This window comes from Glycine max, chromosome 15 (assembly GCF_000004515.6).
Source record: "Glycine max cultivar Williams 82 chromosome 15, Glycine_max_v4.0, whole genome shotgun sequence".
NCBI lineage: Eukaryota > Viridiplantae > Streptophyta > Magnoliopsida > Fabales > Fabaceae > Glycine > Glycine max.
Window position 1 is genome coordinate 5,759,088 of NC_038251.2, and position 17,439 is coordinate 5,776,526.

Sequence of the window (17,439 nt, forward strand, 5' to 3'; positions counted from 1 at the left end):
TATTGAATAATCATCCTTCAAAAGTCCATCGATCTTATTGCGTCATGACAAAAATTCAAGCATAACATCTTTGACTACATCTTCTCTACCTTTGAATTCTTCAAACAAGTCACTGCTATGGTCCATAGGTTTATTTTATTTTATTATTGAAATATAATATATAACCTCAATTCCACTTTTGATCTCATTAGTATTATAATTATGTAATTTTTACTTGTTATTTGATTTGTGTATGATTGTGGATTAATTACCTTAGTAGTGTAAGAGACTTATATCATCAAGGTCGCAAACAAGAAAGTTGATTGTTTTATGATTCTTACTCAATTATAATTTTGTGATTTCTCAACAAGATTTCATAACTCTAAAGAGTTAAGAGAGGAGAAACAATTATATATTTGTATTGCTTGGTATATTGAGAACCATACAATTAAATTTTCCTTTTATTGACTTCCTTAAGATTCTTAATATAACAAAACTGGTCAATGAAGATATCCATTCATTAGATTACATCACATTCTTTTAATAATCAAATTATCACATTTAATTAAATCACTTAAAATACAATCCACTAAATATCGTAAAAGAAAAATGTAAATATAAATCATGATCTCTTGTATTAAAAGAAAAGGTTTTAAATGAAGACAATAAGTTTTAATGAAGACAAAACCAATGAATATTGAAGCAATTTGATAAAGACAAGAGGCAAAGCTAAAAAAATGAAAAGTTTGTTAAAATCTAAGCCAAAGATGAAGAGGAATGTGTATAAAAGTATCAAGCTCTTGGATAAATACAATGAAGGAGCTCACTAAGAGCAAGAATAATATTAAGACTTTGGTCATTTTTCTAATCAAGTGTTTGTGTGTTGAAGAGAAGGATGTTAGTGTAATGTCAGGACTTTGGATAAGACTCTAGAAAAAATGAAGACTTTTGATGCTTTTGACCAAATATAAATAAGGGAAAAATTAATTTTGCCTTGAATTTAAATTTAAATTTTGAATAGTGATTGGGAAATTGACTATGTGTCACATTTGATTTTCTTAAAACGAATTAGTAAATAAATAAAATTTAATAAATTGTTCATCAACTAGGCAAAAAGTTAGAATGAATAAAATGAAAGGTTTGGTATATGTTAATATGCTAAGTAAGTTTATTTTAGCATAGTGGATCGATTTGTTTGGTAAAAAATATATTACAAATTTTCCAAAAACTAACTTCCATATTTAGTATTTGACTCTTAAATTTTGACGGTAAATAAGAAGTCAAAGAATGAATGAGTCAAAATAAATATTTTTTTTGAAATATAAAGTAAAGAATTTTGATTTGAATCCATATATTATTATATGCAATATTTTTTTTATAAGTCAAACTCAACTTCTTAAGTGGAATCACTTAATTAATAATTTTTAATGGAATTTTTTTATTTACGAGAAATCCTTAAATAATTAGTTGGACAACTCAAAACTAAAAATAGAACAAATTAATGTATTTCTCTTTTATAAATTAAATAATTATATATTGTCAATGATTTACAAATAATCGTTAATATGACTTTTAAGGTAGTTATCATAAAAATAAAAAAAACTTATAATATTTAATAGTGTATGAGTGAATGATAAATTAAAATTATTTTAGACTAAAAATCAACAAATATTTTTACACTTGTCCCTTCAAAAAATCTTAATAAAATTAATCAAAACTCAAATCCTTAATTAAGAATATTTAATAATAAAGACTATATACAACAGATAAATTATCATAAAAATAATATATATATATATATATATATATATATATATATATATATATATATATATATATATATATATATATACACACATATTTGATGGCATCTTTTAGATGTTGTCTTTCACTATAATTTTATTTATTTAGTGGTAGGTAAAAAATATTGCTAAAAATTATGTGTAGTACTGATTAACCACTGTTAAGTAACTCAGACACCCATGATAAATGATCTCTACCAAAACTTAAATCATTATTGCTGATCAAATAACTGGAATGGAGAACCAAAGTAAAGAAAGGAAGAGACGATTATTTCAGGAAAGAAAAAGTAATGAAACTTTGGAAAAGTACGCATAACGTATAAATGTCAATATTGTGTATTTCCTCCACATTTATAATAAGAAGAATGTAAACAGAGATGTTATATAGATAAATAGAAATAGACCAAGTTGTTTCCACCTTATAATAGTATTTGTCGCAATACTAATAATTAAACAAGACCCCGCATAACGTAAAATAAGACTTCAAAATATGCAAATTGTTGGAACGGAGGAAGTTGTTGCAACCAATTATATATGTTACTCAAGAATCCCAATGAGAAAGATGAAGAGTATTATTAGCCACATGCAACAGCATCTTCCTCTTTGTTGTGGCTTGTTTTGTTCATCTAACTTGTGTCTCTGGCACAATGTGTGATGGCAGTGCAACCACGATTGTAAGGGTTTGCCCTACCCCTTTGGTTGCAATTGTAGTAGGAACGTCCACGCCTACCGCATGGGACCTGGTTACTTCTAAGGGCTGCATAGCTGATATACCTAGCTCTGCCTCTGCCTTTGCCAGGATGACCATGCATCAGTGACCGACGTGTTGATTCAGAACTCATCAAAAACTCATTGTCATCTACAATGAGATCAGCATCACCATCAGAGATAATAGGGTCAAATTCTTCTAACGTAGTTGCAAATTCATCTATTGTGGCATATGTTTCAGCGACCATGGCCAGTGCCAGGAGAAGGAACGCAAGCCACGCTTTGGAACTCATATTTTAGATGGACAAGGTCTTGTTAGGTTGGAAACTTGGAATGTGGAGAGAAAGAGGAAAAGGGTCTCTCTTAAATTGCCGTTTTCCCTGCCCTTCCTGCCAGAGGGAGGGGAAAAGAAAAGGTGGATATAGGAGGAAAAGCTGGGAAGGTTGTTAATTAGTTTAATATGTTGGGGTAGAAAGTTAGAAATAGAGGGTGTGTGTTTTTGTGGCTGTAATTTGTGATGTAACTTGATTTTGCGGTGTGTCCATTTTTCTCTCTTATGGTTTTGGTAACTGTTAATGCTATACACAGAAAAGATTTTCCTTTCATTGTCAATATTTTTCTTATTAACATACATGTCTGCATGGCATGCATGCTCATTTGCTAAAAATTGAAAGGTATAATTTGTTAGCCTAACTGTCAATAAGTATTGGTTTGCCGATTTTAGTGGCTAAAATTGACTTTGGTCTCCAAAAGTTATGTGCTTCTTCCTATATTTGTTCCAAAGTCTGAGAATATCAGAGAACATTGTTTGATTAAGGTTGGACTGCACATGTGCTGGCCAGTTGCCCCTAACCAATTTTCCTTTCCTATTTTGGTTTGCACTTACAGAAGACCATAAACAGTAATCATTTGATCCAAAGGCCAATTGGACAACCAACATGGGTTCATGGGCCTTGTCCAAGACTCTATCCAAGTATTCATGGAAAATGATGTTTCTTCTTCTTTTTTCCACACCAAGGACAAAATAAATAAATAAACAAAGAATACTCACCACTCACCAGCTGATGTAGGTGATTTTTTTTCTTTTATTGATTAGTTACCGAAAAAATATTTGAAAAAAATCAATTCACAGGGTTAACACAGTTATTAAAGAGCTATACTTAATAATTTGATTATTTAGTTGGAACCTTAACCTATATATGCCCTCACGAAAAAGAAAAATAATTTTCCAACATGTACTTATTAAGATAATAATTTAATGTTATGTTTAGATAATATATTTAAATAATCATATTAACATAATATATTTAAATATATGTCATGTTCTATTAAATAATGTCAACAAGTTTAAAAAATTAAAAATCAATGAAAAATTATAATATATTAAAAAATAATCATATTTATAGAATTAAAGATATATTTAAACTCAACTTTGCAAAGGACATTTTGTGAAAATAAAAAATAATTACTTGAAAACTAATATAAAGTTAGTACTCTTGAGGCTTGAGAGTAATGCCAATTAGATTGAGTTTGTCTAAAGGCCCAATCTACAACACGACTTTTTTAATCTCTTTTAGTTAGCATTGATAAAATGGATCCTTCCTCTCCTGTTGCCTTACCATGCCATTGACCAGACAAAAACGGGATGAGGTAAATCAAGCAAACTCACTTTTAATGAAATGGATTGAATTGAAAACCCTTGTCCTAGTTTAACATTTGACTAGTAAAAAAAAAAAGAGGAAGTAGGATGAAGGATTACTGAATCAACCCACTAAAAATAATTTAAAAATAAAAAATCCAAAATACATTCATATAAATATTATTTGTTATCTAAAATAATTAAAATAAAATTAAGACATAATAATAAAATATTATTAATTTAACAACTATATTAATTAATTTTTTTAAAAGAAAGAAAAACAAATTCATGATTAACCAAACCCTACTCACCATACCCTATTTTCTAGTTACATATGCATGTGTTGACAAGTTAAAAACCTCAACTTGTCACACAAGAACAAGTTAAACAAATTGGCATGTAAGTCTAATTCACTTTAACGCCCCCACTTCCCCTACTTTTAGTTTTGCCATGCATGGTGTTTTCTTTCTTATTTCCTTTCTTTTTAGAATAAACCACTAATTTATTTCACTAAGTATTATTATTTTTTAAATAGTTCTTAAAGTAATAGAATTGTATAAGCAATTCCTTAAGCATTAAATATATATACATTTAGTGTCTATAATTAATATATTAATTTTATTACAAATTTAGGGATTAGTTTGAAAGATTTTTCAATATTAAGAGATTATTTAGTATAATTTCTAATATTAAGAAAAAAATATTTTTTTTTTCATTTTAGAGATCATTTAGGAGAAAGAATAGTATTTCAAAGATAAAATTGATTATTTATTCCTCCTTTTTATACTATGTTGTATTTCTCAGTTTGTCAACAATTTGTCTTGCTGCATCTCAATCACCTCGCCGCTAGTTAACAAGGTAACCTAGGATTCCGCAATAGCGGTGGAAATCTTAACCAAATGTGTGAAGGACACGACACACGAGTGAAAAACAGAATTAAAAAGTGTATTCATTACATCATATGCTTAAAATAGGTACATAAGGTGTTGGTTTGATTATTTTTTGTTTATTTTTATTAAAAATAAAAAATGGTGATATAATATGGTGATGAAATTATGTTTGATAAAATTTCTGTATTCATTTTGAGTAAAAATATTTTTCTAGATAAATTAAAAATTAAAAATAATAAAATCTCATTTTTAGTTGAAATTAAAATTTTCATTTTAAATAAAATGAAAATTTGATTATAAAAAATAAAATTTTAAGTAAATCTAAAAATATATATATTTTTTAAATATAATATTTTTATTTCTTAAAAGCAGAAAACAAGAAATCAAATCAAACATATTTTTAAAATTCTAATATTTTAGAAATCATAAAAATACAAACAAACAAACTTTAAATTTGTTGTGTTTGCATTTTCTCCACGCTGTCACGACAGCGAAAAGAAAGCCTTTAATACAATTCATAATTCACAACGCTCTAGAACGATTAGGAAGAATTTGTTCTCCAGCGTTAACCAGAACTTGGGTCAAAAAGTCATCTTTGCGACTAGTTAAGTTAAGTAGTATCTTCACTTGGACGTAGGATATCTGTGCACACTGAGACTTCCATCTAGGAAAATAAATTTCCATTCAAGAGTGACATAAAGTTATAGAAAGAAAAATATAGTCAGTGTCTTAAAACTACTTAAAATAAAAATATTTTTAATTAGAAGACGAAAAAATGTGTTATTATGATTTTTTATTATTTATATAATAAATACATTTTTTTAATTCCTTAACCGTATGATAGTATTCGTACCAACACTATTTAACAAACCCTCCATAGAAATATGCCTGTCAAACTCATTTTAACGCTTCACGCTTTGGTTCATTGGACACGTTATATATATGATAAGTTTATATAAAGGATTTAGCTAACATGGACTACATGCACATGCAAGTAAGATATGGTTTAAACGGAGAAAAGTATAGAAATTTATTTGTGATCGTAAATATTTTGTATAATATTAAATTTTTAAGTTATTTTTTTTAAAGAGAAAACTAAACTTTCATTAAACCCTATACAGTAAATTCTTGTCGATCTTGTCCTGTGTATCATAAATAAGCTTCGTAAATTTAACAGTAACTTTCTATAAGTAGGACACAAATAAAATTGCCTCTTCATTTACAAATGTCAACAAAGTTGTTTAGGTTATTTTAGGCCATATGTCATGCTTGTGAAATTTGTTAACCTCAGCTCCTAAGATTATAACATTATTTTCATTAAAACTATGAAATGGGTAGACTCCAACTGAGAGATCGTAGATATCATTCAGGTGGTACATCAGCAACTGAACAATTGTATAAAATTATAACCACCTATTAAATTAAAGGATATAGAAATAGAAATATATCACACTCGATTACGTTAGAAAGTTGTTTAAGGCTTTCCAACAAATAATCAGACTCCAACAAATCTTCCTTAATCAAACAGTATTGCTAAATTTTTCATTCCGGCAACAATAAAATCCAGCCAAAATAAAATTTTGCATTCACGTCTGCGGCCCTTATCCGCTGATTTTATAAGATTAAATTAGACTTAAATATTGAGAAAAATGTTAAGATAATATTAATTAATATATTTATAATTGTCCTTATCTAATCCTTAAATATTTTATATACTTAATATAAATAACAAAAAAATAACAGTAAATGTCATATTAGAATTTTTTTAAAAAAATTAATGTAAATAAGATACTTATTACATTTTTTAATTTATGTGTTATCTTCTTGAGTGTACAAATATAATATTTATTATCGACATAAAATGTTATTATAATAAATCGTATTATTATGTATAAGAAAAATAATAAATCATATAATTAATATAGATCCATATATTATTGTATCTGATAAGCTACTTTGATCAAATTAGATAGAATTAAGTTTATTCGTTAGCAAATGATACTTTTTTTTATACTAAAAGATCGATAGAGCTCAAATGATAGACAATATAACCAATGCAGCAGATATAGCTGCATCTAGCATTACTAGAAAATTAATTGCAAATCACTGAAGAAGGCGAGGAAGCTATATACCCTCCGGCTTCTTTCAGTTCTTTAATTAGTTCCTTCATATTAATTTCTATGCTATGAGTAATGAGACAAAAAAACAATTCACAATATTCAAAGAGCACGATATTTCCAGCTTCTTCATCAGCAGAGATGATCACCTCAATTATAAGCACTTGCTGTAGGATGGAGACGAGACAAGTGGGACCCTGGAACATGTTTCATGAATAATATCAACTTTGAATTTCGCCATGAAAACGGATATCAAATCACTAACCAAACAACAACTACGTAGGCCCCCCCAGCCCTAACGTCTCTATGTCCATTAATATTTTATATGCATAGAAAATGTTTAATAATCCAAGTTAGTGATCTTTTAGTTTGTATCTCCATCCTTCTTAACCAAACTCATGTGACTAGAAATTGGGTTGGGATATTAACTAACCCCAAATTGGTGAGATGATTATGCTCATGATCATGAACACAAAGGCATGCTACGCGTGGTTTGTGGTTTGCTTTTCCGTACGGAAAATTCTTTCTACACTACACTTCCATCAATGACTCACATCTCTGACACATATATATCTATGTGGAAGAATCAAAGTTTAAGGGTATAAGAAATAACCTACTTTTAACGATATAAATAAGTATAAAGTAATTAACATGTGTTATTTTTAATTTAAAGCAAACCGCTTTGATGAAATATAAATAATTTGAAGCAATATATGTTTTAATGTATGCGTTTAACATTCAGTTTGGTAGCTTTTCTTTGGATTTATTCACACTAGTAAGATAAAGCGTGCAAGTTTTAAATTGACCTATTTATTTTTATTTTAGGTATTAGACAATCAAAACACCAGTCAAAAAGCTTATGTCTATCTGAAACATTAATTAAATGCGAAGATAATTTGGTGGCATAATAGCATTGATATAAAAAAGGAAAGACCGATCCCAAGAAAAACATATTGCTATATATAACTCTTTTTGCAACAGTCAGCCATGGAAAAGAATTCACCGTTTGGATTTTTATATGATAATGATAATGATAGGAAGATATTTTAATTTTGTTAGCAAATACTCTTTCTTTTTTGTTACAAAGAAATGCGAAGCAACAAACAAAACTATAATCTCAATGAACAGCTCCTGTAGAATCCGCCATAAAGCCAATGAGCAAGGCGTGGACGAGGAGTTTGAAAAAACTTAAATCTCTCAGAAGCTCCCAACTTAGCTAAGAAATCCTAGCTCAAAAATACTCTTTTGCACGAGTGATATTGAATATTATCATATGATATATATATATATATATATATATATATATATATATATATATATATATATATATATATATATATATATATAAAGAGAGAGAGAGAGAGAGAGATTATTAACATAAATAATTATCTAACTATTCTAATTGCTGGTCACATATATAGAATAGCATTATCTGCAAATTAAGAATCCTATTTTAATTGGTGTCTCATCTTTTATAAAAAAAATTGTTAGATCGAGATGCCTCTAAAATAAAGATTTTTTTTAAGAATTTAATTTTCATTTATTGATATTTTTATATTATCAACTAGTTAAAAATTATTTTATATATAATTTTAAAATAATTATTATAAAAATTAAAAAACTTATTATAGATGATAATTTGTAATTAGATAATATATATACAATTTTGTTTATACCGTGAATATATTGCAATTTAACATTTATTTTAAATTTTATGCATATAAGACTCAGAATACATTTTTCGATAAATTATTTAAATAAAACATATTATGGTACTTCAATTTATCAGATGACTCTTTAGCTAAGTTGTGAGTCTTGTGGCTCTCAGCCACTCACCTAAAGACATTCTTCAGTTTATGAGAGTATTTGGAAATTGAATTGAATTCATGAGCTCCCAACTACCCTTCAGCACGGCCACTCGATCATGCACACATGTGCGGTCAAACCTTTGGCATATCCCCACCAAATGAAAGTACTACTCACATAATTATGTGCAATATGGCGTAAAATTAGATCATTGAAAATGTCGCAATAAAATAAAAAAATCTTATTTAATCATTTATAGCTGAGAATGTAAAAAAAATGTATACATTTTCCGTTAACAAATATTATTCATATATTTTAAACTAATAAAAAAAATTAATAGGTAACATATATCTTTTTGAATTTTCATTACCATTTTTTCAACGTTTAGGAGTGAGCTAACGGTTCATGTGGGGTTTAGGAAATCCTTTTAAAAATTCATAAGTAAATATAATAATTAAATGTATTAGGCTTAACGGACTGTATAGTTTTTCAACTTTTAAGTTTAATAGAATCTGTGTTATAAGTGTAAAAAAATTTATGTTGTCTCAATTAATAAAAAATTATTGTTAATATGATATTTAAAATAATTATTATAAAAATTAATAAATTTATTATATATCATAATTTATAATTCAAAAATAATATAAAATTATTTTATATTATGAATGTATACCTTGTTTTTTCTTCACTTTTTTTTGTGTGATGGTATTTGTCTCTTTTATTCGAATTCTGATGTTATAGTTCAAGCCTACTTCGTCAATTGGTTTCAGCTTTGGTAGAACGTTTGTGTCAGTGAAGATTTTAGTTAACAGTATGGACTAACTAATCAACTTCAATTCGGATAATTGATTGGTTGACATTATTATTTGAGATTACTTTTTGATAAGTTGTCGGTATAAAAATATAATTTCGTATATTAGTCATTAGGACTATCCATTTCTGATAAGTCATTATTTTTTGAGATTATTTCGTATAAAGATCATGATTTAAAAAAAAAAAAAAGTTACTGTAAATATAATTTTAAAATAATAATTGTTATTATTATTAAATCCTCTCATAATTCCATATTTAGACCAGGCTCAAGATTTTAATCCACAACCTATGGGCTCGACCTCCACCAATTAAGTAGAATATAGTTTTTGTTCCCTTTAAACTCGAACTGAATGGTTATACACCGTCTTAGATATAAGCTGAATACCAAGTCTCATTATAACAGTTAGTCATGGGAAGATTCTAGAGTTCACAATCATTTTTTGACATAACCAATATCTCAACATTTAGTGAATTGTATTTCAAATGTTACTGTTTTTAATTACATAAATGAATTAAATCAATAACTTAATTGTATTTTAGATTTTAAATTTTTTATACTTTTTTATGCAATTGAAATTACTTAATCGTCCCTATAACTTTTGAGGGAGATTTTTTTATAGTGTATATTACTTTAAGTAATAAAGGATATATTAGTATAATAAATATTTTTAATAGAAAATATTAATTGATTTTCTTAAAAAAAAGAAAATCTTAATTGATTTTGTATTTTAAATCAACATTGAATGAATTGTAAATCAAATGCTACAGTTTTTAATTAAATTCATGAATCAAATAAATCATTTAATTGTATCTTTAGTTTTTAATTTTGTTATTTTAATTGTATTTAAAATTTAAAATTTTTGTTACCTTTTTTATGCAATTGAAATGACATGATTGTCCCTAAAACTTTTGGGGGAGAAATTTCTTAAACAATACAATACTTTAAGTAATGAAGGATTATGTAAAAAATTAAATAAACTCTTAATATTTCTCTTAAAACGCTTTATGTAGGAAATTGAGATGTGTTTCCACATAAGCTCAAGGTATATGTTTTATCTGATGTAAAATGTGTTTTTACTACGTTATTGGCCTTTTGTACAATTGATCTTGTATACCGTGAATCACTAAGTCATTGTGTCCTGAGGCACACAGATAATTAGTCTTGGTTCACAAAGTGATCCTTCATATTTAGTCATAGAAATAGATTATGATAAAGCACTTTATTTATTCGTTTTACATTTTTCTTGACAAGTAGAAAGGAAAAAAAAAAACTATATGAAAAGCCAGAATATGGTTAAGATTGTTGTCTTGTATTCAGTCTCCTCATCACAATCCCACCTTTTTACTTTGTCTGTTTCACGACTGAAACCCCTGCAAGTGGTCCAACTCTTCTTGCTTCTTCCCTTCTCCGCTTCCATCAATGTTCTTGCTTTCACTTTCTGCTTCATTTGTTGCAGCTGGCTAACTGCAGTTACAATTTTTCACTCACGAATATCTTCTTCATTTGGTAGTCTTTGCTTTCTAAATTCTTATCTTTCATCTTCAGAGTGCAGTTTCTTAATTTACCTTAAAGGATAACAAAATCTGTTTTTTTCTTCTTCTTTTGTTTAAGTTGTGTTTTTCTTCGTTGATGTGGATTTTTCTTCTTATTATTATTGATGTTATTTGGTTGTGGTGGCAGTTTAATTTTAACAATTCTAGTTCTGGTCATGAAACTTGCAACTCCTAAAAACTTTATTGTTCTCCCATGTTTTCCCCTTATGTTGTATTTTAGTGTGTAGTATGGATATTGGGGAGGTCGAAAATTGCTATGCAAGTCTGATTGATACTTTAATTCTCAAAAATCTAGTATTGAGATATTTTGTATTCTCTATACTTTCTTTTCTCAAACATTGTTATCTCTTTCCTGAATTATTTCATATGTACTTATCCTCAAAGATGATGATTATGTTCTGCACAAATAAGGCCACTGTCGTTTCTTTTCTTAAGAAGTGATCTGCATAGATCACAACCTTAGAGTTAGAGTTAGTTATTTTACTTAGGGATGCGTGTTTTCCCTGAATGTAAGAAAAGGTACTTGGGCTCCTGGTATCATGTGCTTAATTGTCTGTTATTCTTTTTGTCGGTTTGGTATCCCTTGAAATTTGGGGTGGAAAACTCAGGGGCTTGTCCCTTTTCTTTTTTGCTTATTTTATACTATTATTTTTTTTCTTATCGCGCATCCTTGAGTTTTTCTTTAAAGGGACCTCAAACTGACCCTTTCTCTCAAAACTCCTGTCGATCTACCCATTTTTTCAGTCATTAAATTTTGCTTGATGTTGAAATGAACATTGGAGTCTAGCGTGCTTTGTTCTCATAATATAAAGAACTTACTCTGTGCTTATATTAGAATTTAATAAAAATCACATGACAGAAGTGTACTTCATATAATGGTGGCCATGTATTGCGTTAAATAAGGGGGAGCAATTGCATCAATGATGGCATTGACCACAGTCATTGATCTACAAAAGTTCATCCAAGTTTTGAGTTGTATGGTAGTTGTAGAATCCAATAAAAATTTCCATGGATACATTGAATAGAACATCAAAAGCTCTCAATGCTCTAGAAATTTAAATTTTAGCATTGGAACTAAATTTCATGTGTCTTTCTGGCATCATTATATCTAGACCTTCAACCATGTTGCTGATTAACATTTTTATATTCATATTTTGCGGTTAGTTTTTGAAAAATTTTCCCTATCCTTGTACCAAGAATGGTACTACTAACTAATAGGTCTGGTTTGTGCTAAGCAGATGCGTCACCTTTGAAGGAAGCCCTTCAGTTTCGACCATGGCAACTAATCCATCGCTTTTGCCAGGAATTCATAAAGAAGAAAAAGTTCTCTCGGAGGTGACTTTCTGAAACTAGTATTCCTTTTTATGCATTAGGTCTGGGAAATGTAACTTAATAGATATCCTTTCAACTTTGTGTAATGTTCATTGTTCAGATTGGGAATTCTGAAAAGCAGTTGTGGGCATTGATCCATTCCAAAGGCCTTCTGCACTCTGATGCTCAAGACTTGTACCACAAGGTCCGGTCTAGTTATGAGAGAATAATCTTGAGTAACCACATGCTCTCAGAACTTCAGGATGTTGAATATTCCTTGTGGAAGCTGCACTATAAGCATATTGATGAATTTCGCAAAATAATAAAGAAAAGCTCTGGTAATGTGGAGAGCAAAAAATCAGGAATGCCACAAAATCGTGCTGTGCAGGGAGACAATTGCAATCATTTAAAGTTATTCAAGATATTTCTGACAGAAGCTATTGAGTTTTACCAAACTCTGATTGTAAAACTTAGAAAACATTATGGAGTCCCAGTGGAGGCTTTGTTTTATAAAATGGGTTGGAACTCTACTTCTGTTGAACCAGATGTCATGCAGAAATGCCAGTATTTATGTCATCGCTGCTTAGTTTGTATGGGGGATCTTGCCAGGTATAAACAACAATGTGAAAACCCAGATACTAAAAATCATAATTGGTCGGTTGCTGCCACCCATTATTTGGAAGCAACAAGGATTTGGCCAGACAGTGGTAACCCACAAAATCAGGTAACTGTTTCTTATCGTTTGCAGTGTTGCATAAGTGAAACTTTTATCCTCTATTTATGTTTCCTTTTTTCAAATTTTTGCTTATTCTCAGTTGGCTGTACTGGCAACATATATTGGTGATGAATTTCTTGCTCTTTACCATTGTGTAAGAAGTTTAGCGGTTAAAGAACCTTTTCCTGATGCCTGGAACAATCTTATCTTGTTGTTTGAGAAGGTAATATGATATAAAGGCTCTCTAATACACTGCAATTCAGTCTATCTATTGTTCAATGTTTCTAAGCTTCTTATACTTTCATCTTCTCAAGTGTCTCTAATGATCTTGCAGAACAGGTCATCTCCTCTGGAATATGTTTCCAGCAAAATCTGTTTAGATTTCTTGAAACCTTTTCGAAGAATTGGTGAAGAGACCAAGGCACAATGGGAAGATGATAGCTCAAACTGCAACAAGTTTGAAGGCAAAAGTAATCATTTTGCAAAGTTATGGTCTCTTGTGGTCAGAACAATAAGCTTCCTCTTCATATCGTCAAGGTATATCTTGGATTCATTTTATTTTGTTTTAAAATTTTCTTTGCATTTTGTCTTGCTATTTTACTCTTTGTATTTCCCTCTTGTCAAATTGAGTCATTCATATTCACTGTATCCTTGACTAGTATTTCTTCTTGAACACATATGCTAAGTTCACAGTTAATAACTAATTTATTGTGTAGCGTTTCAAGTAGCCTCAAAGCAGTTAATATTTACATTTCCTTGGGTGTGGATACATTTTATGTTGCGAGTATCATATAAAGAGCTTTTCTATTTTATTCCTTCTCTACCTCAAAAGGAAGATACTGATGATAAGTTTCTAATTACACTGATTATTGCTGCATGCATGTCCCTTATAAATAAGAGGGAGAACAAAAGAAAAATACTTTCATTATTGGAAGTGCAAAATATTTAGAAATCTAGGTGCTCTTCTGAATTATGAGCTGCTTAAGAGATTTCATTGCTATTTGCTCTCCGGTCACGCTAGCACTTTAGAGACTATCTTAGCCCAGCGTGAGGGATCACAATAAGGATTACCAAAAGTATGCAGTACTGAGGTACCAGTCCACGACTACCATTTCTGTTACTTAACTTCCGTGCCCCCTGTCCTCTCAGTCTTCTTTTCGGACTTCAGGAGCATTGAGAAGAAACTGATTCTGGGCCTGTATCTTCTGTAGCGCTAATGAACAGTTAAACTGCTCGGATAAATAAATTTGCAGTTGATTTTGAGACTTGAGAGAGAAAACGTAGACATTGGATTCCATATTATGCTAGTATTGAGTATTATGTCTTTATTCAAAGTAGTGTCATCATATGCCTGCGTTGTTTGTTTATGCTAGACTGTGCCAGGCCAAATTGTACAAGGCAACAATTACCCATATAATGCATGATTGTATATTAATGTGTACTTTTAGTTCCTTTTATTATGTGTTCTGATGTCGTTTACCCCTTATCTCCTGAAGCAGTTTAGAGGAATTCTCTATTGCATTGGCATCTACAATTGGAGAGTTGGATAAAACGATGGAGCTAGAAGATGCAGAACTAAAGACCATGTTGGAATCCTATAGTCAAATGGATTTAGCCAGAAGAGGTCCTTTCCGAGCTATACAAGTAGTTTCTGTTCTCATATTTTCCCTAACGAATCTGATTGATAGACTTAGAAAAGATGAATCAGAAAACAAAAATGATGGACAGTTAATGCAGCTGGCATTAACTGCTGCATTCAGCTTGATGGGACGTTTCATTGAAAGATGCCTAAAGGCTAGTTCTTTGATACATTGCCCCTTGTTGCCCTCAGTGCTTGTTTTTGTGGAGTGGTGTTCAAGCATACATGAAGTATGTGCAACCGATCAAAAGAGTACAATAGCTATTTCTTATTTTTTTGATGTGTTTGTTGCACTTCTAAATCAACTAAAGGATGATAAAAAGGAAACCGAGAAGCATCTTCATAGAACTCCTCTTTGGGAGGATTATGAGTTGAGGGGCTTTGTACCTATAGCTTGTTCACATCTCTCATTGGATTTTTGCGGTAATTGGGAACACATAGACAACTTTGAAAGTGGAATTGAATTGCGTACTGAGCGCATCAGAGAAGTAGCAATGAAGATAGCAAGCAGTTCAAATAATTGGCAGAAGTGGATTACATGTGATAAATTAGGAAGTAATTTTTATGTGGCTAGATCAGATCAAGATCTTGACAAGAAAGAAACAGAAACTGTGCAGTCCAACGGCAATAGTACAAAATTGGAAGAGCCTAATCAGAAAACGAACAAAGACACAGGAGAACATGGTAAAGGGATGATAAAGGATAATCTAAGTACCAATGGAAAATCTTCTGTAGTGGAAGAAGAGGAAGTTATTCTCTTCAGACCTCTCACAAGGTATAATTCAGCACCATCACACCCCTCTATCTCAACTGATGACAAGATGTCACCAAAAGACAAGGACAGCCAAAGCTTACTGTCCGATGATTGTTTGCGCCGTGCTAGTTCTCTATTTATGGCACAAAATCCAGCTCAAACTCAAAGTGATCCATGGGAATTCAGCATTTTGGATGTCAGGAGTGACAAATCATTCAAACAACAAGAACCTTCAACAAGAGAATCAAATGCGCATAGTTTCTCAGAAGCCCCAATCTCTGCTGGCCCTCCTTCTCTCAATGCTTGGGTCCTTGATAGAGGAAGCTTTAGCCCCAACAGAAACAATGGGACAAATGGCCTTAGTGAGCACAGGTTGCAGCCCATTGAGGAAATAGCCTCTTCATCTTTGGCCAGTCTTTCCATCAATAAAGCTGAGAATTCAGCCACAAGTTCAGTGGATGAGTCTTCAAACTCCCATTACTCCTCTTCTGCTACATATTCCCTTCCAATACCTTCTGCTCCATTACTACCTTATAATGCTGCATGGTTTAGTGTTGCACAATCTAGTTTATCTTCTCCATTATTTACTGACAACTCATTACCAAAAAGTGGTTATCCAGATTGGAGTTCTACTTATGGACCACATGGATATGATCCTAGATTTCCTGTTCTATCAAGTGGATATCCACCACCTGGCAGAATGACTTCTTCAGAATGGCTTCGTTGGTACAGAGAAAATTACAAACCTGAAAGGACTAACAATAACATGCAACCCACTCATTTGAATACTCCTGGTCCTGGAAATCATGTCAACTTCCTCTACCATGATACTTACAGGTTTGGTCAATTTGATACATGGAACAACAACCCCCCTTTGTCTTCTAACCAGTACACTTACATGGAGCCCCCAGGGCCTCCACCAGTGCAGCCAGGTTTTTTGTCTGCTTTTGGTGAGCACAAAGGCAGTGTCTACAACAATTTTCAAAGACCAAGCCCTTATGGGTGTGGTGTAGTGACAGACCTGAGAAATGAGCCACAGTCTCTACTAGAGTGCCTGAAGGAGAAAGAGTGGAGACTCCAGTCAGATCCTAATGTCAGAGGGCCTACATTCATGGGAAATTAGAAGTTAGAACATGTATCTGAAACTTTTGTTTCAGAGTTCTACACCTTTTTGTCATTTTGTGCACTTTGGTTCCATACCAAGCATCAAAATAGGAAAGATGTGTGCATTTATGCATAGAGATGTTTCGGTCATTTCTTGAATGAATTGAGGAATTTCAAAGAAAGTGGGTGAAGTATCCTCCATTCCAGTTTTTATATCATGGAAATCTACACTTCTTTTCTTAATCATCTGTTCTAGGATATGCATGTAAAATATGTATAGTTAGAGGAGGAAATCATCGTTCTTAGAAGTGGACACATATTTCTGAAACATGTTACTAGCCATGTTTGCTGATATATATGTGGTTATCTACGGTGAGATATAAATTATAAAGGCATATATGATGCCAGAATTATGGTTGAGTATGTTATATCCAAAAATTATTGCTTAGGAAAGCCAAGTAAATGATGCCATATGTCTTTAACCCTTGTGGTGGCAGTAAAAACAATTTTTTTAAGCCTGATCCCACCTTTAATTTTGCATAAAATCAAAAGTGAGGTCAATATTTAGCAAATGCATAAAAAAATATATAATAATTTTTTTTTTTTAA

General features: G+C 30.6%; 2 protein-coding genes across 3 annotated transcripts; one reads left to right on the top strand and one right to left on the bottom strand.

Annotated features, from left to right (window-relative positions):
• Window positions 1-2,089: 2,089 nt before the first annotated feature.
• On the bottom strand, window positions 2,090-2,912 carry LOC100306190 (RALF-like protein). Its single transcript, NM_001248238.3, has one exon. The coding sequence runs from the start codon at window positions 2,780-2,782 to the stop codon at window positions 2,408-2,410; it is 375 nt and encodes a 124-aa protein (NP_001235167.2). The 5' UTR covers window positions 2,783-2,912; the 3' UTR covers window positions 2,090-2,407.
• Window positions 2,913-10,890: 7,978 nt separating this feature from the next.
• On the top strand, window positions 10,891-17,251 carry LOC100815470 (protein SMG7L). Of its 2 annotated transcripts, none has more exons than XM_006597377.4 (6): window positions 10,891-11,261; window positions 12,547-12,643; window positions 12,741-13,343; window positions 13,435-13,557; window positions 13,669-13,871; window positions 14,831-17,251. In XM_006597377.4, the coding sequence occupies exons 2-6, from the start codon at window positions 12,584-12,586 to the stop codon at window positions 16,848-16,850; spliced, it is 3,009 nt and encodes a 1,002-aa protein (XP_006597440.1). In that variant the 5' UTR covers window positions 10,891-11,261; window positions 12,547-12,583; the 3' UTR covers window positions 16,851-17,251. The 2 variants fall into 2 exon arrangements, with proteins under 2 accessions (XP_006597440.1, XP_003547150.2); XM_003547102.5 differs by having other exon boundaries at window positions 10,977-11,261; window positions 14,834-17,251.
• The last annotated feature ends 188 nt before the right edge of the window (window positions 17,252-17,439 follow it).